Source organism: Peromyscus maniculatus, chromosome 4 (genome assembly GCF_049852395.1).
Source record: "Peromyscus maniculatus bairdii isolate BWxNUB_F1_BW_parent chromosome 4, HU_Pman_BW_mat_3.1, whole genome shotgun sequence".
NCBI lineage: Eukaryota > Metazoa > Chordata > Mammalia > Rodentia > Cricetidae > Peromyscus > Peromyscus maniculatus.
In genome coordinates, this window is record NC_134855.1 from 82,745,269 (window position 1) to 82,771,237 (window position 25,969).

Consider the following 25,969-nt stretch of genomic DNA (forward strand, 5'->3'; position numbering starts at 1 on the left):
CAGCATGCTTGTTAAATTTAGCTTTTAAATTGGTGAAGCATTATTGTAAATAATTATTCTTGTATCTTTGGGTTATTTAAGACACACAGTTAGTTCACTGAAGTACCAGGAAAGCATTGATCTGCAGTGGAAAGTTACCCTGCAAATAAAATCATCCCAAACATCCTGTATTTCTCTATCACGGGAGACAATTCACCTGCTGTATGGCTCTATTTTATGGATTGTGGAAGAGCTTTGATGGGAAGAATGAGTTAAACACATTGTTTCTCATATAATTACCAGCAATGTTACCTCTTGACCTTTCTTCTGAGATATTTAGGATATCTGAGGCTGCTGATAATAGTTTAATATTACTCTCTTCACATCGATTAAATATACTTCATACATCACTGAACAATGAGTAACATTCAGATTGGCTGTCCACTGAACTGCCTGTAAAGATGATAAAGTAAAAAATTAATCTTCAAAGTAAAGTCAAGCCTGAAATTGAAATCTTTGACGCATACATCTCATAATTAGCTCATTCTGCTCGATGTAAGATGTGAGGGTAATGCCCTTAAAGAGAGTATGACTTTTCTCTAAACACCCGAAGTTAACACATCATTTCTACCCCTTTCTACATTTATGCTTTTTTTTCTTATTATGTACCTTTAATTGTAATTATAAACTATTACATTTATGTTTTTTTTCTTATTGTGTACCTTTAATTGTAATTATAAATTATACTCAGGAAACATCTTCTCTCCTCAGTGTTTTAAGCACTTAGCTCAGTCAAGGAATTCAAAAGTATTTTGAGGGATTGACAATTTGGAACTAAACAGTATCCTGAACAAGTGGACTGCCCGTTGTCTGAATTCTCTGCCTGTGGAACAACGTGTCCTGATTCAACTGTTCAGAAAGGAGACAACCACTTTGTCCACCCCCTGAATTACTTTTGCCCACATAATTAAAATAATCAGACATTTACTTGACAAGAAAATCCTCCCAAACAGAGTTCAATGTTTCCTTACTGACTAAGACAGTTTTTTACATAATCATCGATAGCAATCCCAGAGCTGCATGGAAATACTGCTTAACAAAAGGTTTAGATGGAAAGACACAGCTAATTTGAGAGCATGGTTGTGTGGCCCTATCTCCAGAAGGGACACATTGGAGTCTGTGCAATGGCACCCCAAAGTTAGGCAGCTCGTTGGGCTTCCTTCAATAGACCCAAGCTAAATATCTTCCAGAGGGAAAGATTTTACTAACACATGGAATGCTTTGCTTGCATTAACATGAAATGTATTTTTTTAAAGTTGAGCTATTGTGAATATGCATGCATGTATGTATATATGCATGTACATATGTATGTATATATGTATGTGTGTATGTATAGCATGCTAGAATAATGATAAAAATCCATTTTTGCACCACCATACTGCTCTGACCACAAGCCATCCTTCAGCTGTGTAACAACTCATTGTGGATGGTTTTGAGGATCTGCTGTTGGTATTGGTTCCACCATCTACAAAGCCTGAGGAAGACAACTCCTGCCTCTCTGTGTTATAGTCACCTCTGTGTGTGTGCTGCCCGCCCTATCACATGAGGATGAAAGCTTTAGCGAGCCACATCAACACCACCATCAAAGGCCTGCAGTGGGCGCCAAAGCAGCACTCCTAAATGATGGATTGTATTTGATCCGGTTTTCATTTCCTAAAATACAATGATTATAAAACTACCCAAAACAGTCCTCTGACTTGAAAATCAGAATGAAGATATGTTCCAATCAAGTAGTCTTTTCCTGATCTTCATTGTTTAAAATTTGTTTAGGTTTAGATTCATAATAGAATCATTAAGCAAATAATGCATTACAGAGAAAAATGAATGTCGTCTTTAAGTTTTTTTATTTACATTTTAGAGTGTTCAGCTCTGTGAGAAAAGGATCGGAATATTGTAGATAGGTTTTCTTTTATAAATCCCTCACAGAATACATGTTTATTTAGCATGCCATATCATTCAGTATACAGTATGAAATTTTGCATTTAATTATGAATTATGAAGTCTAATATTTAATTATATTAAAAATTGAAAATGTATCTTTTAAAGGAAGACAGACAGATTCTTGGCAACAAATCATGATAAGTTAAGGTTTCACCACTTTTAAACACATTAAGACATGCTGTAGCTAATCAAGAATGTCAAGTAACATGCACATGTCTTGAATTATTTGTTACAGAAATGTTAAAGCTGAAAGGAAGGAGAAAAGCCATGCTTCGAACTATTCTGAAACAGAAAGAAACCAGATTGAATTTCACCACCTTTTAGAGAGGTAAATGTTTACTATTTGAAATACAGATATGTTTTGCATGTGAATGCTTGAGTGGTCACACTTAACAGATAGCACACAAAACATTTCTATATATAAGTTGTGAATACAATGACTATAGACAATTTAATCATGTGTGTGTATTTATATATACATATATGTATGTATATGTGTATATATATGTGTGTGTGTGTGTGTGTGTGTGTGTGTGTGTTGTGATAGGAGGACAAAGCTAATTTATAAAATCTCTTCCAAAATACAAGGTTGGGAAATTCCAGAAACCAGAATACAAGAGGCCTGTCATTTGAATCTAGATAATCTGACTTCAGAAGCCGCATTCGGTATAAGGTGTTAGAAGCCAGCTGTTTTCTGCTCCACACTTAAACACTGGCTAGCATGGAAACCAGAGAGAGGAGGAGGAGTACAGAGAAAACTACTCGTCTCAGCCCTCTGCAGCCTGCCTGGAAAGGCCAAATTCAGCTCGAAAACTAGGGTTTCAAAACAGGCTAAAGGATAAAGAAAGATTAATTAGCCACCCATTCCTCCTCTGTTACCTAGCTGTCCTAACACAGGATGTTCCCCCAGGTGAGCATTCTCTTTAGGAAAATACGAGTGAGGGCACAAATGCTGTTATACCGTGGATTCCACTGTAACCACACAGATAGGCAAGGCTGTCAGTCCAGGTAAATGAGAAGGCACTGGATTAGCTCTTTTAGTATTAGTCACACAGAAGAAGGGCAGCCCCGCCCAGTGCCGTGAGTGAGGGGTCGCACTCAGGGCACACTGCTCCATCAAATGGGCATGAGATGATGTACTTCTTACTGGCTTGCTTCCTTTCAAGATCTCCTGAAGGACATAACTGGTCTCATTGTCTGCTTAACTGCTGCATGCTGATGTAGGAAATAAGGGTTAGGGATGTTTCGTACTCAGTCTTGCTGAGGAGCTCAAAGTCATTTCTAACTCACTACAGTGGTACCTGTGGCACAGCAGTGTCATCTGTCAAGACAGTCATCCCAACAATAGTCTTTAGGAAATAGCCCAGCACATCTGTTAGCTCTATTTCTCCCTCCCTAGGTAGAACTCACGTTTGTTATTCTAGAATCCTGAATACCTTCAAATTGTTTCTATCTTCTTTATGGGCTCATCAGATCCCAACCCATTCATATACTCAGGCCCAGCCTTAACTCTTCTATTTTATTTTTAATTTAATTTTTTTATTTCTTGAGAATTTCATTTCTACCTTCCTACTTCCCCCCAAACTCCTCCTCTCCTCTGTCAAGTTCATGACCTTTTCTTCTTTAATTGTTATTGTTATACACACACACACACACACACACACACACACACACACACACACACACACACCTGCTGAGTCTCTTTGTGTTCTTCATATGTACATGTGTTTAGTGATGACAACTTGGTATTAGATAGCCTATCTGGAGGCTCATCTCTGGAGAAAACTGATTCTCCCTCCCTCGGCAGACATTGATTGACTTATAACTCTTCATCTAGGGTGGGACCTTCTGGAATTTCTCCACTCCATGTTGTCATGTTAATTGATGTAGTCATTATGCAGGTATTGTTTAAGCAACTATATTATTGATATTTCATGACTGCTACATCATGGTCATGTCTAGAAGACTACCTTAGCAGGAGGGATCCACGTTCTCTGACTCTTATAGTTCTTCTGCCTCCATATTCCATGACATTTCCTAAGCCTTAGGTTATGTTGTACATCTTCTAACAGGCTAGACATCCGCTTGTCACCTACTCTCTACATTTTTCCAGTGGTGGAGTTTTGTAGTGGCCTCTGTCTACTGAAAAAAAAAAATGAAGCTTCTCTGATAAGGGGTGGGCACCATGCTTATTTAGAATACAGTTAGAAATTATATTGGTTTAGAAAAATGGCAATAGTGTGTTCCCCCACTAGGGTCCATGACCTCTTTAGCCATAGGGGGTTAGCCAGGGTTACAATACTCAGCATGCATTCCCTCCTATTAGATGGGCTTTAATTTCAATTAGACAGCTGTTAGTCACCCCCAAGTTAATAATCCCATTGGAGGTGTCTTACTGGCCAATCATTTGTTGTAGCAAAGGCTTTAGAGATGGGTGGGATTATTAATGCCTTGCATAGAACCTTCTGTTATTATGAAAGCTAACCCTCAAGGAGGAGACTTCCATGTCAATTACAGCTTGATTCCTCCAAGTTCTGTGTCTGAAGTATGAGCTGTCTTCTGCAGTTGGGTCTTACTTTTGAGTTCTGGAGGAAACCTAGGGTAAGGGCAATAGTCTGTGTTGTTTTAGGAGTCTCTTTGAAATCTCTTGGCCAACAACTTGAAAAGAGGTTTTCAATGCCTAACATAGGGGGTTTTGTTAGATAGTCTATGGATTTGGATGAAAATATCACCCCACATGGTATAACTACATTTGAACTATATAAATGCATATACATGTAAATTTTGTACATTTGTATTTTTAAGTAAGCTTATAAAATAATGTTTCCCTTACTGTCTTTTTGCACATCCTTAGTGTTGCAGCTTCTTTCTCTTTCCTTCTGAATGACTCTCCTTTCCTCTCCCCAGTCAAAGTCTTGCCTGAGTCCCTTTTCCCTTTCTCCCTCCATAGCACCCATGTCCTGCTCTTAATGAACTCCTACTCATGCTTTCAAGTTCAAGCCAATGTCACTTCCTTCAATAAAGCCCCTGTAAGAAGGAATCCACTGTTTTCCTTTGTTTTTAAAAGACACTGGCCATTGTTTACAACAGCACCCACTGCAGCATGCTGAGCATCAGTGGATGGCCTGTCTTCACTCTTGACTAGACAGGCGACTCATCCAGGAGTCAAGAGTGTACATAATTCATCTCAGTGCCCACAAAATATTGTGTGAAACTGAGGGGCATGGGTATCAATGATAACATTTAACCAGGCAAAAATTCTGGTTTTAATCACTTCTGGGGGAGAAAGACAAGAAACTGCTTGGTGATATTTGTGGCTTTGGTGACTTTGGAGAAAGCATGGAACTTCAACTGAAAAAGCCAAGGAATGTATTTTAGGTAGAAGGATGAATATGAGTAAAAGTCATAGAAATGGCCAGATGTAGATAAGACACAGACTGAGAAAGTTTGAATTTCTCAAGTCTACAAACCAGAGACAGGAACTGAGAATCTAAAGAATACCCTGGCTCTTGAGTCTTCATTAATCGCCAGGCCTTGGTTTCTTTGGTCCTTATACCTTACTCCTCAAAGCTGTCTGTATACAAAATCAACGTGTATGTCTCTTGTTGCAGGTGCACTGAAGTTCTAAATTTACCTTCTGCTGCTCGGAGGCTTTTCAATGAAAAAGGGAAGGAAATTTTTTCCCTGAATAACCTGCAGAGAGATGAACTGGTAACTAAGGGGAGGGTGGGATTGGAAATGTGAATACATGAGCACAAGCCAAGGAAAACCGCCTTCAGTGCAAGGCTTTCATGCTTACCATCCTGTTCTCTCTCAGAATTCTCACCAAAGAATCAACCAGCAAAAAGCAATTCTAACCAACAGCATTACTGCCTTCCTGGGCATTGAGCCAGGCCTGTGTGACTAAATATGATAAGTAAATACATGTTTATCATGCCTCTTTAAAAACGACACCTTTTCTCCACTACAGAACCTAAGGCAGGCCAATTATTTTACTACCTCTGATTTCTACATCTGTTGCTGAAGAAGATAGATCCTTAATTCTTTTTTAAATCTACGTGTAGTTATTTAATGATTTTTCTTACTAGATGACCAATTTCCTCACTTTCTCAGATTAAAAAAAAAGTATAGCTTTTAATACCCTCTATTTGGAGTCTAGAGGAAGCTGAGAAATAGAAGGTCTTGCACAGCCTAGTCTTACCCACCCCACCTCCGTTTCTGGAATTAGAGATATCAGAATAGTTTAAAACATTCCTTGCTCTGACTGATACCTGAAGTTCCTTGAAAAAAGAAGAAAGATCATACTACAATACCACAATTCCAAGCTGGGCATGGTGGGTCATGTTGGTAACCTAGTACTCCTAGAGGGTGGGATGGAGTTGGAAGCGCATCTGTAGTCAACCAGGATTTAACTCATCGCTCTGTGAGTGTGAAAACTGTAACAGGACCAATTTTAGACTTAGAGATCAGGAAGCCTGTTGTTTAAGGAGGAGATACCTAAGAGGAACTTTCCTGCATCCTTGTGCAAAGAGCAAATGAGGAGTGTATGATGATTGCAAGAGGTGGCACTGGGATTCTCTTCAGACTGAGTCTCAACGTGTCATTATTTTTTCTTCTCTTTGGAGATATATGCCAGGTGTGGTGACAGTCCTACACTCCCAGCATTCAGGAGACTGGGGCTGGATGATTTTGAAGTTCAAGGCTAAACTGGGCTATATAGAGGGATACTGTCAGGGAGAAGCTAAGAAGGATGGAAGAAAGGAGAGAAGAGAATGTATTTAAGGGCATTTAAGAACTAGATACATGGAAAATGAGGCAAAAGTGCTACCTATAATATTATTATCCAGAAATTACACATCCATATTTTGTGCACATTTAGTATTGTTCAATAAGCTAAAACTATCTTAAAAGAGAAATAGTAATCCTATATGATTTTAATTGAAATAGAATTCTATACAATTTTTAATTAAAATAAAATTATGTCATTTTCTCTCCTCCTTTTTCTCCCAACCACTCTTCCTCAAAGTTCCTACAAGTTCCCCTACTCTCAATTAGTAACCTTTTTTCTTTGATTATTATTGTTTGTATGTATGTGTATGTATAAACAAGACCAGAACAGTGGCAATATCAACAGACATGGTAAGATGGAAGGGCAACAATTTCATAGAGTCCTACCCTCAAAGAAAGAATTACAGGCAACTGATGACTACTAAAAGAGGGGAAGTGGCCTCTCCCAGCGATGAGCTCTTTATTGGTTGTCAATTCAGAGTGGCCAGCCTTGAAACCATACACTTACAAACAGCAAAAACAGATCCAGGGGTGTGTATGTGTGTGTGTTTAAAAAGATATTGACTTTTAATTATGTGTATGCTTGTGTGTCTCTGTGTGGGTTTATACATATATATGCAGTGTCTCTGGAGGCCATAAGTGGGTATTGTATCTCCTGAAGCTAATTTACAGGTGGTGGTGAACCACCCAATACAGATGCTAGGAACCTAGCCCTCGTCTCTGCAAAAGTGGTACACGTTTTTAACTGCTAGCCATGTTCCCACATTAATATTACAAGTCCAAGTATGCAAGGCATCTTAATCTTTTTTCCATGAGTGAGGATCTTAGGGTTTGGTGACTATGTGGTCTCTAATGAAACACCAGCCACTGACTATATGTAAACAAATGGGCAAGCCTCTTTCCCAGTAAAACTGTATTTACAAAAAGTACCAGCAGTTCATATCCGTGCCGTGATCACAGTTGGCTACCCTCTGATTACACCTGCATGTCAATCCTTCTTTCTTTCCTTCCCTTCCATTTAAAATAAAAAACTTATTTGAAATTTTTTTATTTGTAAATGATTACAGAATTATAGGAGTTGCAAAGAAGATGTGGAACATTTTTTTTTTCTGCTCCATGTTGTGCTGTATGAAAGGTTGGCATCACTGTCAAGCCACGGAAGAGGCCCTGGGACCTAACAGCACACATACAGTTAAGGCTTTGCCGCCTGTCATGTGCTTTGCAGAGCCAGTGCCTTTGTGGGTAGCTTGTTCCTTTTCCTTACTGGGTGGTATTCCATGATACTGCAGTTTGGCTGTTCACCCACTGCAAGGTCCTGAGTGTGATGACTGCTTCTATTCCAAGCTGTTTCTTGAATAAAAGTGCTTCGATCCTTACACACCAGATTCTTGACTCATTTCTTTGATAGGTATATGTTTCATGTGGAGAACACTGGATTAATCCTGACCTCTCCATTGCTCAACAAAGGAAGCAAGTCTTCCTCAGGAGCCTTGAGTCTGACGTTTCCAAGATTAAAACCTTTTGCAGCATGTGCAAGGTGGAAGGTAAGCTTTCAAGTTACCTGCCTTTGATACCCCAACACACCGGATGACATTGCTTTATATTAAGATCATGTTTATTTAAACAGCCCATGATTCAGCTCTGCATCTGGCTGTTTAGCTTTTTAGTCTCATTTGTAAAGTATATTTAACAGTGTTGCATGTTTTATTACCTACTATACTTTGGAAGAGCAAAAAGATTAAAAAAACAAAAAACAAACCTCATACAGATATATGATTTGAGAGTCCCATGCATCCCCATCAAGGAAAAAAGGATTAAATGTCCAATCATGTTTTAATGTTGTACCATCTGTTTATGTAATCAATCTCTCAGGCAAGGTTTTAGGACTTTCCAGTCTACAGAGCCTCACTTGGCTAAGAGGAAAGAACTTGGGATGTAGATCCTCTTGTGCCTGGGCTCCCAGGCTGAAGACTTTGTCTGGGGTCACTTGTATTTGTTCATTTGGCCCGGATAGTACTTTGAGTGGACCATGTGCTTCCTACCTGGCTCAGCCTCCTTCCTGCTCTGTCTTGCTCTCTGGAACCAGGCAGTGGCAGCTGGCTTACCTCTGGCTAACAAGCCACCTTATCCTTGTTTGTCAACCACTTTCAGAGCTTTCCAGAAAGTGTCTTGGCAATTGATAGGTCATAGCTGCATCTCTAGAAAGCTAAGTCCATACATATGTAGCCATGAGGGGGTCATGTCACAGAGGCCTGACATTTCTCTAATGTTTCCACAGTGATGCCTGTAAAGTGAAATAGGATTCCTTGTACTGGTTTCTGATATTCTCTGCCTTCTACCTCTGCCCTGCAGGCCAATTGTGAAAGTTAAGCTCTTTATACACTAAGTAGGAGGGAAAGGCTTGTGGGAAAAGTATACATCAGTGCTGCATTTCTTGACTTACATGGTGTTGTCTTGGGACGATATGCTATTTGAATGTCAAAACTGTCATTGGCATCTGGGGAGGTAGCTAGGTCAGTAAACTGCTAGCCACTGGATTTGATTGCCAGCACTCTTGTGAATAGTCAAGTGTGGGTACAAGAACCTGTGATCCCAACGCTAAGGACAAAAACTGACTCACTGGTCAGCTAAACCACCTAATGAGTGACCCCCAGATGCCCACAGGGAGCCCTACCTCAGCAAACAAGATGGATGGCTGCAGAGGAACAACATACGGTTGACTTCTGCCACTCCCTCCTCCTGCTCCTGTCTTGGGACTTTTGCTTTTCTCCCGTAGCATCTTTCTCTTCCTTATGAGCTTCCTCTTTCCCATATCACAGTAAGGAAAGACCATTATCCCACACACAGAGTTTTCCACACATCTTTCACAGTACTAGATTTAATGGTTGAGTCTGTATCCCAGAGAACAATCTAAAGACATAAATGTAAATCCTGTAGCTTATTTGAATCATTGGAATAGAGAATTATTAGATTAACCTTGGAAATACCTATTATTACTAATTTTGTCTAAGTATATCTTGAGAGGAAAGAAGTGGCAAGCATCTATTTATTTATTCATTTATTTATTTATTTATTTATTTATTTATTTATTTATTTATTTTTGGTTTTTTGAAACAGGTTTTCTCTGTGTAGCTTTGCACCTTTCCTGGATCTTGCTCTGTAGCCCAGGTTGGCCTCAAACTCACAAAGATCTGCCTGCCTCTGCCTCCCGAGTGCTGGGATTAAAGGCGTGTGCCACCACCGCCTGGCGCAAGCATCCCTTTAAATAAAGTCCAACTTCTTAGTTTAAAGGATGCCCAAAGGCTGAAAGTTTTGCACTTGTGTGTGTATTTTGAATTCCTGATGCTCTTCTGTCATGACTAATATGTCTTTGCAATTTGTTCATTTTTTTTCTCAGCTCTTGTTTTAGAAGTCCAAAGCGAGCTTGTGTCTGGGGGCAAGCTTGCTGTGCGTCAACCTGTAGCCATTTTGGAAGAGGAGAAGCAAGTGAAAGGACCAGAGGGAACTCAGATGCAAAATGATGCCTTAACACCAGGAGATGCTTCCAGAGACATGCTGTAAGTAGTCACCGTGGCTGGGAAAGGGACCAGTGCTATGCGACCTCAGCCCTTCCACCTGAGGCAGTATGGAGCCCATGCAGGGAACTCAGAGAAGTTTCTGAAATTCCATCACTTGAAGACACAGTATTTACTTAGGTTTTTGACAGATTAATGGAGCTAGAGCTTTAATTATAACCTTTATCTACTTTCAGTGATGTAGCTACACTGTGATGATTTTTAAAGGCAGTATCTTAGAATCACACTTTCCTTTTCTTTCTTCCTCCTTCCTTCTTTCCTCCCACCTTCCCTCCATCCCTCCTCTCTATCTATCTATCTATCTATCTATCTATCTATCTATCTATCTATCTATCTATCTATCTATCTATCTATCTCCCTCATCATGTCTTGTCCCAGTAAACATCAAATCATTCTGAGCCACTGAAATAGCTTTCTGGAGGATCTCCATAATGCCATCCTTTCAAGTCCTCTAAGGTCCATCTGTAGACAGCTATCTTGCTAACATGTCAGCCCTTCACACAGTGCTTCAGTGAGTGCTTAGGCTGACAAGTTGAGTAATAATCAGGCCCTCAGCCCTGCCTGTCAGTGACCCCATCATGGTCATCCCCACTTGGCACACTTCTTGCTGTCTAACATGCCAAGTTCTAATAGGTGACAGCTGTGACCTGAAGGTAGCATATTCCTAAGGTTCGACACAGATACTTCTTTCTTTCTGCCTCAAGTTCTCTTTCTTGTCACACACTTACCTGTGGTGACTTCACTAGTTTTAGACGGCGCTGTACATGGAGATGTCCTGTCAGACCTCCTCTCCCTGATCCTTCTTATCCAACTTGGGGCCTCAGTGTGAGAGGACTCCACATGCTGAATAAGGGAACGACTGAGTTCATTCCGGACAAGGCCTTCATCCTCTTCTCCTGCTGTGGGCTGTGGAGATCAAACTCAAGTTGCCAGTCCCAGTGACATGAGCCTGTACCTGCTGAGCCACTGCTGGCCCACCTTGCTACCAACTTGTAGGAAGCTGATTTCAGGAAGCTCCTTTCTTGGTCTGACAAGTGATTCATCTAGCATATATCTCAAAGCTACCACAGGCACTGGGAAGCAGTTCTTGCTTTCAGAGAGTTTCTCCTGTGTGGCATCTCCCTAAAAGTTAGGGAATTGGACATAAACTTTCCTAACAACCCTTTCATTCTTCCGAAGAATGTTTCCTCTGGCCTCTGAGTTACCAGGCTGCATTTAGACAAAACAGAGAGAAGAAAACGAAATTATCTTCAAGAGCAAATATCTGCCTTGTTAATCAGTCACAACAAGGCCTGGAGGTGAGCGAGCTCATAGAACACAGAACACAGTGTGGGTCTCACCCAAACACCCCAGGCAGGCTTTGTGACCCATGCTCCAAGATTCCCAAAGTCCAGGGTATCACTGGCTCACAAGGCAGTTCATTTTGCCTTGATGACTGTACTGGCTGGTTTTGTGTGTCAACTTGACACAAGCTAGAGTCATCAGAGAGGAAGGAGCCTCAGTTGAGGAAGTGCCTCCCTGAGATCTAGCCATAAGGCTTTTTCTCATTTAGAGATCAATGGAGTAGGGCCCAGTCCATGATAGGTGGAGCCATCTCTGGGCTGCTGGTCCTGGGTTCTATAAAAAGGTGTGTTGAGCAAGCCAGGGGAAGCAAGCCAGTAAGCAGCTCCCCTCCATGGCTTCTGCATCAGCTCCTGCCCTGTTTGAGGTCCTGTCCTGACGTCCTTCAGTGATGAACAGCAATGCTGAAGTATAAGCCTAGTAAACCCTTTCCTCCTCAACTTGCTCTTTGGTCATGGTGTTGTGTCGCAGCAATAGAAACCCTGACTGAGACAGATGACTGACTCCTGGAAATCTCTGTCCCTTGAGCTCCTGCTTCCCTGAGATGATGAGCTCCACTTCTAGCTGACTTTAGCCCCCACTGATTAGCGTACCTGGCTGTCCCTCTTTGGATATCACTTTCACTAGTTCTCTGAGCTGTGTCTGAGGACATCGTCTTCTGTATCCATTTCATTGGGGTTTTGTTTATTTAGTTTTTAGTTAGCATGAGAAGTCATGGGGTTGGCTCCAGTGTTTTCATACACTCGTCTCATCATGTGTTACTCTTGTTCACCTCCTCCCCTGCTGCCCTCCCCCACCCTCCTTCCTGCTCTGCCTTGGTCACCTTCTTCCCAAATGCCCCTGTTTTGCTTCCATGTCACATGTCCATTGCCTTCTCTCCTGGTCCTTCCTCCCTGTGGGGTAAGATGGCTTTGATGACAAGACTCCATGTTAGAAAGTCACTGTGCGATGTCTCTGGAATCCCTCAGTCTGCATCTTTGGAGGATCTAGCGTGTGAGAATTGAGATGATTTAAGGAAGGCTATCCATGAAGCAAGCTCTGAGAACATAAATCTAAAAGGGACCTTTTCTTTTCTTTTGGAGGTTATGATTTAATTACATTTCTTCCTTCTCTTTCCTCCATCCAAACCCTCCCATATACCCTTCATCACTCTCTTTCAAACCCATGGCCTCTTTTTTCACTATCACGTGCATATATGTATGTACATATATGTCCCTAAATATAACCTGCTCAGTCAATATGTTATTTGTATGTATGTGTTCAGGGCTGAAAGGTGGGTCTTTTTCATTACCGGGTTCTGCGGAGAGGTGTGTGGCAAAGTCTGTAAGCAGCAGTGTGGAGAAGAGCCTGGGTACTGAGGTCTGCATCCCTGCTGATGGGAAGCAGGTTCAGAGCACAGCACGTGGCGATGGCGTTCTCACTTCTCACAGTATTGCAGAGCTTGTCCCTTCCTAGCTCCCAAGCCCTGTGTGGAACTACCTCCCTAAGTACTCACTCTGTGTTATCAGCATCTTCCTGTTCCTCAAATGAATCAAATGCATTCTTGATCTTTGAAATTGTGTTCATCTACTTGGTTCTGATTAGAACGCTCTTCCTCACATAGCTGGCTTCTTCCTAGTGCTCAGTTTTAAGATGACTGCTGAGAGGACTCTTCGGCTCCATTTCTGAAGTGCTGCAGAGCCCATCACATGCCTTCCCACTGCCATATTCTGTTTTCTTCCGCAGGGGAACTAGTTGTGGTATTCACTTCCTGGTCTGTTATCTTTCCTTTTCCCAACACAATTTGAGCACAGTGAACCGAGACCTTACCTGTCCTCTTCATTACTGTACCCAACACAATTAGTTCTATACCTGGTGTAAAGTAGATGTTAGATAAATATTGGTGAAAGGAACGAATAACTAGTGGAGGACACATCTTATGGATAAGCAATTTGGTTCATTAATCACTTAAACAAGATAGATTTTTACAAGGCTTTTCTAGAATTGACTTGACTACATTTGACTTGATTACCAGGACTAGCAAGAGCTAATAAACCCCAAGAAGACTATAGGACACCTGCTTGTATGCGAAGGATGGAAGACTGTCTTTTCTATTTCAAACACAAGGTGGCACTAGTGTATTTTCAACAACTGGGATCTGCTGACTTGGGAAGCTGCTTGTGCTCTGAAGGAGGCCCTGGTTGCACTCCAATCTCACACCCATATGCAGCACTGGCCCTGGCACTTGAAATGTGCAAAGCCAGATGCGTTAACACCAGAGTTGCCCTGGAGGACTTCAGTCATTTGATAATGCTTGTGGTTACATCAAGTTAGCACCACTACCTTGTTGATCATCGCCTACCCCAGAGAAAGAACTTTATTTACCCAGTTGCACAGCAGGCCTGAAATACACTTGCTGTTTTGCCTGTGTGTTTATTCCTCCTTGGCAAAACAGTCTTCATAATGTTATGTCCTAATTTCACTCAAAGCAAATGTGTTCTAAAAGCAACCTGGACTTTGGAATCCATGGATCTGAAAAGTGGCTGCTCCTCCTGCCCACCTTAGTCTTGAGTATTCAAACCGTCACTATTATATTCTGAAGTTTCTATGTACTTTTCTCAATTAAAAAGCATGCACACAGCTGTGATTTGAGTCACATTGGATTCCTCTATTGAGAGGAAGATCCCTTAATATCATCTTCACATAAACATATGCAATCTGGTCATCTGGACTATACTGCTTTAGACAAAATTAGGACCCACCTAAGCACCAATGTGAGGAGTGTAATTTCATGTTCATTATGAATTGCTCAAACTACTGTTTAATGGTCTTAATATAACTTTGAAATATAGTACATGGACCCATTTTCTAAACTAAAATAGTAAAAATGAATGCTGTTACTTATGTAATTGAGGGGTTTTATTTGTAGGCTTCTACTGACAATCTAAATTGTGCACCAGTGAGCTGTGGATTTCCAAACCTAGACACCCCTATGAAAATAGGATTTACAGAAGTGCCAATACCCTGCAGGCTATGGTCAGGCTACAGCTGGAGTCTCTGTGAACATACATCAGCATTCTTAGACTTGGCTTTGCCCCTGCATCTTGACAGAGATTCACATGCGAGAGCCCATCTCCGCATGGAAGCCTGTTGCAGGATGCTCAAGTATGCCTGGCAGGACCCTTCGTACAACCTTGCTGATGATGACAGCCTTCCAAAGAAAATGGAGAAACAGTTCTTTGAAAATGTGCAGCCCCAGAAGAAACACAGGTAAAATTTACAAGGGATTCCTGCTGGAAGGTTATGTCTGGCCTTAGAACCCCTCATCCTAGTACAAGCACATTACTTAACATTTTTACTTCGATTGGCTACTGCGTGTGCCAGCATGCACATTTTTGTCTTGTGATGCTGATCAAAGCATTTGTGACTGGTGGAAAGAATAAGGTCTTTACCACTCAGCTCCCTGTGCAGGCTGACATGATATCTTGGTATCTGATGGCCTTTTTCTACTAAACAGTCGTTTCATCCACCTTTGACTCCAGCGAACTCAGAATAGAATTCGAACCTCTGTGTTCATTGGATGAGTGTGTGCATAAATTACTAAACACTCAAGTAGGATGTCCTTAATGCCTTTAAGAAACTAGGAGAATACATTTTTTTTCCTTTTAAACCTTTTGTTCTGGTTGTCATCCAATGAAATATCGGGAATACAACATACATTGTATTTTTCCATAATTTTTAGACATTTGCTTAGCATTATAGTGGGTGCTAGCACATGTGAGTTAAACAATTACCACAGATTTGGCTGTTGGCATTAGAGAATGCACACAGAGAGGATTAACAGAGCTCTTTAGATTAATATGTCAATGTATTTTGATGTTTATAATGTGTCATGCATCTGCTTAATGTCTTATGGTCCTAAAGTAAGAGATTTCTTTCAATTAGCTTCCTGGCATCTCCTTATTCTATTATGATAGTTCTTCACTGAAATTTTGGAGACCAGAACCCACAGCAAGAAGAAAAAATACTTCAGTTCCCACAGAACACCATTATTTCTCTCTGTTTTCACTCTGCATGCCTCCTTACTTTGTTTGAATTTCACCTTTTCCTCCTTAGCTGTACTGCTCTTCCAGCTGAACTTCCTTTCTCTTAACTGGCAAATTTTTCAAATGTTGTCTTAGATAAACTTTTATTTCTTTCATAAAATAAGCTCAAGATTCTACTTTAATTTTTAATTAGTGTGTGTGTGTGTGTGTGTGTGTGTGTGTGTGTGTGTGTGTGTGTGTGAATGTATGCCATACGTGATTGCAAGCTGATGGAGGCCAAAAGAGGATGTCGGATCCCTGGAGCTGGAGTTAGCAGTGTCTGTGAGCTAGCTGTTAGATGCGGGTATTGCAAACCAAGCTCAAATCCTCTAAAGGAGCAGCCAGCACACATAACTGCTGACCCATCTCTCCAGCTGCAGGATTCTACTTTCTACACCACTGTTAGCGCACACTGTTGATGGCCTTGCTGCTGTTCTTTTGGTTTATTTACCGCTGCGAGTTACAGCCCCCAGGCAGCTGTGACCAGCAGAACTCAGCATCTCCGGTACATATACTTCCAGGGCCATTTTCCTGTCACTCACAGAGTTTTCTTTACCGTAGCCACTTCCCAAAGCACAGTAAATTGCAGAAGCTACGTCATCAGGAGTTTGAATACAGAGATGGGCAAATCATTAGCCTCGCTGCTCCTCACCTGGTTCTGGGTATACAAGGCTCGAAACCCCGGTCAGGCACAGAGGTCGTTTTGGTGGAGAAGAAATCTGATGATGGTCACCAATGCTGGACACATAAGGAAGAAAGCAGGTAAACCTACTGAATTGTGTGGTTTATACATTAAACTGGATGGAATAATGGCTCAGTGGTTAGGAACACCAACTGTTCTTCCAGAGGACCTGGGTTCAATTCCCAGCCCCCACATGGTGGTATACAGCCATCTGTATACCACTCTCAGAGGATCTGATGCCTTCTTCTGGCCTCTACAGGCACTGCATGTACATGGTACATAGACATGTACTCAAGCAAATACTCATACACATAATATACATGAAACTGTGGAGGAGATCCTAAGAGTTCTGGCATGGTCTCCACACCACAAGCAGGAATACAGTCAAGGGTCTTGGATTTTCTATTTTACTTGGCTGGAAATTCTTTATTCTTGTCAAAGAAGAGACAGAATAGGAACTTTAGGTAAGCTACACACACCTTAACAGTGGTTAGATTCAGAGAAGAGATCATTTGTTACTTAGTTCTACCTGGCCATTGCCTGAAGACTAGATACTCATCTAATTTATCTTTGTGACAGGAAGAAATCAAAACATGAATTTGAAAGTATTCCCAATTTTGAAATATTTTGGGACCTTTGTTTACTCAATCCCCATCTCTCCTCACATGGGTGTCTTCCCAGTTTTTCATTCATAAAAATAACAAGTGATTTCTAATCATACAGTAAGCATTGATTCCTACTTTATCAAATGTATTAAACTAATTCAGGTCAGGTGTGATGGAGCACACCTTTAGTTTCAGCACTCAGGAAGCAGAGGCAGGCAGATCTCTGTGAGTTCCACGCTAGGACAGCCAGGGCTGTTACACAGAGAAACCCTGTCTCAAAAAACAAAAAACAAAAACAACAACAACAACAACAAAAATTCAGTGTTTGACCTTGGGTCCAGATTCAAAATGTTTTGAACATTTTCTTGAGAAGATCAGAAGAAATCTAAAACAATTTGGCTATTTGATTATATTAAGAAAATATTAATCTTGTTGCATGTAATAACTGGTCAGTGGTTGTGTTGAGATACACAAAGGGGGTCCTGGTCACTTAAGTATATATTATATTTAGGGATAAAAATACAAGATATTTCAATCAGCTTTATTTGGGGCATTCTAGCAAGGGGCTAGAGAGAGGGCTCATTGATTAGGAGTGTTTGTTGCTCTTGCAGAAGACCAGAGCTCAGTTCTCAGCACCCACAGAGGAGTGAACCCCAAACTATCTGCATTTCTAACTCTGGAGGATCCAACATCCTCTTCTGGCCTCCATGGGCACATGACCACATATGTGCATGCATGCAGCAGACATGTATTTATTGAGTAAACACAGAACTAAAAAGAATTAAATCGTAAATATTAGCAAAAATAAAAATATTGAAAGTTGAGATAAATAGATGAAACAAGACAGAATGTTGACAATGTTTAGGTTCATGTTTCATTCCACATGAAACATCTTTGTTTTTGTTCATGTTTGAACATTAATTTAACAAGAAAACATAACTTCCTGGTTTTTGGACTGTTCTACCTAAGATTCTACCATTACATCTAGTGAGGCTCTAGTGAACTCCTCAGTCTCTTGCCTACTCTACAGGATGTATATCTGGGCACCTGGGAAGATGCTGTGACTTTCACTGTACTCCCTGAAGATCTGCACTGCCCGTGGCTGAGGGCTCTGTGCTTTGAGGGAGATTGACTAAGCTTTAGGAGGCAGCATCAGCAATTCCGGCATGGCAGGAGAGGAGCTAGCTCTACTTTGCCAGTTCCAGAATGAGTACAACAGACAACAGGGCATAGTCACTGGTTGTGCGTTCGGGCATCCCGAGAGTGACTTGCTGGACTGAGGTGCTAGGAGTGTTTCTTTACTCCACCCACCAGGGCTTTGCTGTCTGTGCAATGAGGAGCTAGGAGAACAGGCTTTCCTTCCTGCAATGACTAGTTACATGGACCGTAGTTCACTCAATCAGCCGACACTATTCACTAAAGGAAAAATTCGCCAAGGGGTTACAGTCCTTCACATTTACAAACTCAAATGCAAGGTACCCAATTTCATAAAAGAAATGTTATTACACCTAAAATTCATACTGACCATGGCACAGTGATGGTGAATGTCTCCAGGTCCCCACTCCCACCAGTAGACCGGTCATTCAGTCAAAAACTAAATAAACTCCGGAGTTAAAGAATACCATAAATCAAGGACCTAACAGACATCTACAGAGCATTCCCGCAAACACTAAGGAATACAGCGTCTTCTCAGCAGCCCATGGGACTGTCTTCAAAACTGACCACATATTAGAATACAAAGCAAGTCTAAACAAACTTAAGAAAATTGAAATAGCATCCGCATCCCAACCACCATAGAGTAAGCATTGTTTTAGGGATGGAACTTTAGCAAAGACCCGAAAAGATCCAGATTCCTGTTCCTATGGAGCTAGCATCCTTGAGCTATCAAAATAGATACTATATTTAGTGAATCTTTCTGCCTTGTTCTTGTGAATTGTGATAAAGTCCCCATGATTGCTTTTTTAAATTGAAAATAGATTTTTCTCATATGATATACTCTGATTATGTTTTGCCCTCCCCCAACTAACTCCTCCCAGACACCCCACCTACCCAAATCCACAGCCTTTCTTTCTCTTTCTCTTTACAATACAGACAAGATAAAAGCAAACCAGAATAAAACAAACAAACTACCCAGAGGAAAGGGGGCAAAGTAAAAGCACAAGAAACAAATACAGACACAGAGACACACATATTCACATATACAGAAATCCCTAGATCTGAATGGAGGCATGGCTAATGAATGCAGCTGAATATACATAAGGGGAATGACTATGTGACTCTGACTTGAGCAAGCTTGGAAGTGCTTCCACGGTCATTGTGAGAGGGCTGTGGTTCTGAGTTCTCTTTAGCACTGTCATCAATCCTTCTGGGTGCTGGAGAGAAAGGAGCAGAGAGTGTGGTTAAAGAAAAACAGCAAGAGAAATTTACCTAAACTCTGTTAGCTGATGGGCTGTGAGCAGCACTGCTTTTGAAAACTCTAGCCATGGGTAACACCAAAGTCTCCTTCAGTCTTCTGGAACTCCACAACTTGGCCATCTTCAGATGGCCATGGGACAATGAGAGGTAGTTGGTGGGAATAGTTGGCTGTTATAATGCTTTTGTCTTTTCTCATTTTGACAGTACTTTTGATTGGTGTTTGCCAATAGCAGAGAAGTATTTCTTTTCTATAGGAAGCCTGTGCTTATGAAGCCTCTATATACCAATATATATGTATATAGATAGACAGACAGACAGACAGATGATAGATAGATAGATAGATAGATAGATAGATAGATAGATAGATAGATAGATAGATAGATTCGTAAACCTGTGCTGATGCAGCCTTTTTACACCGAAATTCCACATGAAGCCTTTATATACCAAACAGCAAGGTGGAAACAGTGTACCACAATGTTTTCAAGATAAGCATAACTTTAAATCATTGTTTCAAATGTATCTATTCTAGGTAGTAAAATGTAGAACAGTGAGGTAGCTGATCTTGACATCTCAGTGGGTCACTGCAGAAAATCAGTGATCATACATTCATTTGAATGTTGTTCAGAGCACTGGCTTTTCTTCCGGAGGATGCTGGCTCTGTCCCAACACACACACACACAGGGGTTTACAATCATTTATAATTCCAGTTTCACGGGATACTCTTCTGACCTCCATCTGCACCAGGCATACAAATAGTGCACATATATACATGCAGTCAAGACGCACATAAAAGTAAATAAATTAATCTTTTTAACAAAATCAACATAGGTGCTAGAAAGATGTCTAAGCAGTTAAGAACACTTCCACTCTTCCAGAGGACTGGAGTTTGGTTCCTAGCACCCGCATCTGATGGCTCACAACTCTAGCTCCAGGGTGGTTGACTCCCTCTTCCAGCCTCCAAGGCTTGCACAAACACAGAAACATGCACATGCCCAGGCACACAAAATAAGATCTTCATCATTTTCAACACATATCTCGAGCTTTAGGGAAATCTCCTTTGGAAACACAAGAATTTAATGGAAAATATATACTAAGATTTGTTTTATTCATTATGTGTCTCTCTGTGTGTAGGTATGTGCACATAGGTGCAGGTACCTGTGGAGGTCAGAGAAGGTGCTTAGAGCTTTTGGAACTGGAGTTACAGATGGTTGTGGGTCAGTGTGGGCGCTGGGAACAGAACTTGAGTAAGAGAAGTATGTGCTCTTGACTGCGGAACCATCAATCCATCCCCAGTAAAATACTTTTAAAAGCCACAGCAATGCATAATTATAACTAATGACATCCCTTATAATGCTTACTTTTATATGTATCAACTCATTCAACTTCCGCAGGATGCACATTATCCCAATATGCAGGTTGGTAAATTGAAACACTGAGTTGCTAATCCTATGCAATACTAAGAGATGGACTCAGTATTCCATCCCATGCAGCATAACTGTAAAATCCATTTCAGCATCTTCACTGCTTCTCAATAACAGCAACATGGGCAATAAAGATATATCAGTGTGGATATAATATAGAGACAGAAGCCACATCATGATTTAAATAGGGGAAATAGATTATGAGGAATAATTAAACTATGATAAAACATGAACTATTATTTATATTCTGTATAAGTTATTATAATGGATATTTGATAATAGCCATATCAGACTATCAAAACTTACTTGTTCTGATAAGCTGGTGAAACCTAAAGAAACTTGGGTTTCTTCATAGCAGAAACGTATAGAAATTCCATTTATACTAACCATAGTATGTTACATAGTGGGACTAATTCTGTCTTCTTAAGGACCTTTCACCTGGTGAGTAACCCCGACCTAGTGCTGGCAGTGTCTATGACGAAGGCTCAGAATGAAGCCCATGGCTATCCAGTTATCATTCAGGTAAGTTACACACAGGCCAACAAGAAGCCATGCTCTTTCATGAAGCTGCAGGGAGGCCCCGGGCCTCTTTGTTACAGAGCAAAGGAATAGCTGTCATAGAACGTTATTTCGAATGTCACTGTTTAAAATACTTTTTGTAATAACTAGCCTAGACTTCAAATTGAGCACACTGAGATACCTCAGTTTGGTTCATTCTGACCAATGGTGATTGTAGGCTTGCTGGTAGTGCAGAGTGGGGGCAGTTACTACAGCTGCACGCAGGCAGGCATGAGAAAGTGTCCCAACAGAGTCCATGGAGCTCACAACCTCAGGGGGTGATGGCTCTTTGGTGCACTTAGATTCATTGATGAGGAGCACAGGCAAGGCCCCCTGGATACTAGAGAAAGAGACCTTGTCAGTCTTTTGGGAGGTCATGATCCCCTAGTGGTAATTCTAGTAAGAAACTCACTTTACAGTACCTGTAATGCAGGCTTCATTTGAGTTTGGGGCAAAGACCCGGGAAGCTCTTTTCTGTCATCTTTCCTTCTAACCAAACACATACATGGATGTGTGATTTTCCTTGATAGACCAGGAGGCAGCTTAGGAACTCCCAGCTCTGCATCCACCGTCTGTAACCTCCACCCTAGTTTCCATGGAACAGAATAATTATCTCCAAATAACATTTGTTTCATTCCATGTTTTTAGTGAAGAAACTTGTTTTGCAGTTTGGAGTCCCAAATCAGGACACGGCAATCTGGGCAGATTCTAAAGCTTGCTTAATTAAGTCCTCTGTCCTCATGATAAATAAGAACTCGGCATTTATACTGAAGAAACACACAAAACATTTCAAGTTTCCTATCAGGTGCCTTTTCAACACAGGCCACGGTGAGGGCAAACCTCACATGGCTGGACTTTGGTTCCTTAATCGTTTTCTATAACATTTGCAGATATTAATGTCACCCCCAATGTGTCTTACTTTATAAGGAATAAGCTTAATCATAAGGTAATTTGGATTAACTTTCAAGATATCTTTTCATTACTAGTGCTTCTATTTTTATGTATTAAATAATAAGTTTGTGAGAAAATATTCATGTATTTGTAAGTGGAAAGGAGCCACTCTGGGTTAATGCTTCTAGACCTTTTCTTGTTGCATGAGAATTTAGCCTTTGGTTCTCTGGATGTTGGAGGGAGCTTGTTGTCTTAGTGCTAAGAACTTCTTTGCTGTTATCTCTTACCAGGTACAGTAATTATTATAAATTATAAAATTCCTCGTGGCATCATGATATGCTTTCCTAGAGCTAGTCTGCTAGACAGCTTATGTCTTTTTACTTACACTTGAGATAACTCAACAATGCTATAATTACATAACAAAATCACATTCTATAACAATATAAAAGATAAAATTAAAATACATATCCTGTTTCTGTTGTGTATTTAGCCGAATTACAAAAAAAAAAACCACTTCCTTGAATATCCGTCAAATAAACATTGAAATGCCAACAAATTGCTGGTTTTTTTTCCCCACTTAGTAAGTTGGTGTTTGGGGAGATATTGTGTGTGCATGTTTGGTAAGAACATCAAAACAAGATGTGGATTCACATACTGTTGGGAAAGGAGACAGTCAAATAATCATTCTAAAAAATGCTTTCTTGGTCAATATCATAATCTTTTAAATGGCCTTAATCAATGATCCTTCTAGAAGTTTTTCCTAAAAGATTTTCATTACTTCACACACCACACACACACACACACACACACACACTTGTGCATATATTCTGTTGTCTTATTTATTAGAGGGAATGTTAAAAAAAAAAAAAAAGCCCTGCAGGTTCAACTATTTAGGAATTTCCCAAGCATAATTTTTCTAAGAAGAAATGACTAACATCCTTCTAAAATGTCAGAAAAAAAATCACAAAATAGTGTAATTACAAAATTTTAATTTTTACTGGTTTTGTGAGTCAAATACATTTAATGTCATTAAATTATGTGTGTAATTCGCAAATATTGATAGTAATCGTTATTTATAGTAACTTAGGAGTAATTGTCTGTATTTCTAAATTTATACAATAAAAAAAAAAAAGCCTGCTGTGCCATCTTAGAAACTCACCTGTCTACCGGAGTCCGCATTTTGTCCCTCTTATTTCTTAGAGATACAATCCACACAGTAACGGGGCCGCTAATCAGAAGTGGCTCTACATGGAAAGTCAGAGAACATTCAGAGCTCTTTACAGCACCACCCTGGATAAGGAAATCACAGCGGCGAACTCCTCTGGCCTTTGCACGTCATCTGTCACTAAAGAAACCATCGATCAGCCTGTAAGTAGTTCCTTCTTCCCAAAGACAAAAGAAAAATAGGGTCATTTAATAAAGGAGGAAGTTTTCCCCAGTGGGAAACCTTAAATTTATACAGGGTAAACACTAATTTGTTTGTTTCAGACAAGGTCTTGCTACAAAGGCCAAGCTGGCTTCTGACTTGCAATCCTCCTGTCTCAGCCTCCAAGGGTGGGATTACAGGTGTGCACCACTATGTCTGGCATAAATACTAATTTTTGATGAAATCACTTATACCCTGGGATTCTAAATAGGAAAGAATGAAAGATAATTATGAAAAGTAAAATAAGTTATGTACTCTATCTAAAACTACTTGTTTTATTGTGGAAAATTTCATACATATTCTAAAGCAGTCACTGGTGCAGTGAATCTTGATTTACCCATCACGTATAATCAGCAGTCAATAAGATTTGGTGACTTTTGCTAATCCTAGATGTGATATGATTTTACCTCTAAATTAAGCATACAATTTTATAATTCTGAACATTTTGATATAAAATATTGTGCCATTGTCATGATTAATTAAATAAACAATGATATTTGGGCAATATAGTAAACTAATTTTTAATCAAACTTTCTAGATTGCCCTAAAAATCCGTTTTCATTGTTTGTCAGTTTGAGTCAAGACTCAAAGAAGGCACTCAGGTGGGATCTTGTTCACAGCCTGGTCCACTGTCAGGCAGAATGCTCTGCATTTGGGTTCGCTTTCTTATATCATCATCTGACTTGCTTCTCTTTCTCCATGATTCCTGTAAATAGGATGGACACTAGAGTCGTCATTAGACCTACGCTTACCATTTTCTGCAGGACCTTCATGGGTTTCCATGTGTGTTTCACATACTTAGGTCTCTGAAGCCTACATATGGGTTTCCTGTTTTTAATGATGCATTTAGTAGTTTGAAGTAATTTCTTCATGTCCCCATATTTGGAAATTCCTCAATGTCTATTCATCTCATGTCATTATTGTGCTTCATATCAGTCAATTTTATCTGATTATACTGTTTTCTCCACATCAATTAGCTAAAGATTTAATAAGACTGTTACCTCACTAAATAGATATTTCACTAGCCAAAAATACAGTTTGAAAGGAAAGGCAGAGGAAATACCTGATTCTTTCTTGCATGTCCACTTGTCTGTTATAACAGCACGTCAACTGGAAAAAAAAATGCCCTGTGATGTGGCAATTCGGGCTGAGCTCTGCTGGCCAGCTCTGCTGGTCTTGACAAGGGCCTCTAAAGGAGCTATAGTCATCTTGTAGTTGTTTTAGTAGTATGGGGACTAGGTAGTGCAAGATGCAGTCTCTCAGATGCGTAGTGGTTGGCAGACATTGACTCTCCAACTGCTCCACCTCTCGAGAAGCTCGAGAGTTCATTGTGACCCTCAGGGCTCCAACCATAGCTATAGAGCCCAGGCCCTACTGCGCACGCTCCTCTCATGCACCTGCTGGCCTCTTACCCTGTTGTCATTGGGCCAAAGTCAAGGACATAGCTTTTTACAGCACTGCCCTGGATAAGGAAATCACAGCAGCAAATTCCTCTGGCCTTTGCACATCATCTGTCACTAAAGAAAACATTGGTCAACCTCTAAGTAGTTCAGAGAGGAGATAAGGAGAAAAACCACTGTACCTCCTGACCAGAGGGGCAGTAATGCCACCAGTCAAAATGGCACACAAACAAGATTGGAATGGTTTTATTATAGTCATCTTTAGAAATAATTTGCTATACTAACAGCCACAATGGTTAGTTTTCAAGTCAATACCTACCAACCATAATTAATTTCGGATGATGTCAAATGAGGTCCCACCCCCAATTCGTTCTTGACTTGTATTGATAGCCTTGGTATGAACTCCTGGGAGTTTACATACTCAAACTCCTGGGAGTTTACATACTCAAACCCAGTCCAACCGTTTGCATTATCATTCTTTCTAGTCTCAAACTGCCCTTCTTTGAGCCAGCTGGGACACTTCATTTTGGCTCCGGCATCCTTTCAATATTAGTCCTTGACTCCAGGGTCCATTAGATTCTATGCACAGCAAGATGTCCCTTCTACACAAGATGTTATATTGTAGTTTCCCCGCCACTGAGGAGGCACTAGTCATTCTTCAAAGAAATCTTGATTCTGTATAGAAGTCAGGGTTCCCTGATTGAATAGTCATTACAGAGTGAAGGAAGACTTGATTTTTTTTGATTACTGGGACTGGTGGGATAGCTCAGCAGATAAGGCACTTACTTGCTGCTAAGCCTGAAGACCTGAGTTCAATCCCCGC

The 25,969-nt window shown here is 40.5% G+C and overlaps 1 protein-coding gene, 1 long non-coding RNA gene and 1 pseudogene across 11 annotated transcripts in view; 2 read left to right on the forward strand and 1 right to left on the reverse strand.

Moving 5' to 3' along the window:
- Window positions 1-25,969, forward strand: part of Dcdc1 (doublecortin domain containing 1) — a 404,056-nt gene that overhangs the window by 343,400 nt on the left and 34,687 nt on the right. For 9 of the 10 annotated variants that reach the window (XM_076570234.1, XM_076570233.1, XM_042275867.2 and 6 more), the window contains 8 exons: window positions 2,216-2,308; window positions 5,592-5,691; window positions 8,177-8,312; window positions 10,166-10,325; window positions 14,775-14,933; window positions 16,310-16,510; window positions 21,300-21,393; window positions 23,521-23,688. In XM_076570234.1, the coding sequence (XP_076426349.1) occupies window positions 2,216-2,308; window positions 5,592-5,691; window positions 8,177-8,312; window positions 10,166-10,325; window positions 14,775-14,933; window positions 16,310-16,510; window positions 21,300-21,393; window positions 23,521-23,688 (1,111 nt within the window). The remainder of the gene's footprint in view (window positions 1-2,215; window positions 2,309-5,591; window positions 5,692-8,176; window positions 8,313-10,165; window positions 10,326-14,774; window positions 14,934-16,309; window positions 16,511-21,299; window positions 21,394-23,520; window positions 23,689-25,969) is intronic. The other variant, XM_076570232.1, reaches the window with a different exon arrangement.
- On the forward strand, window positions 7,890-8,007 carry LOC121829249 (U6atac minor spliceosomal RNA; annotated as a pseudogene).
- On the reverse strand, window positions 19,253-25,057 carry LOC143272943 (uncharacterized). The gene is made up of 3 exons (XR_013050628.1): window positions 24,810-25,057; window positions 23,480-23,665; window positions 19,253-19,407 (listed from the first exon to the last, which is right to left on the reverse strand). It is a non-coding gene; the product is annotated as an uncharacterized LOC143272943 (long non-coding RNA).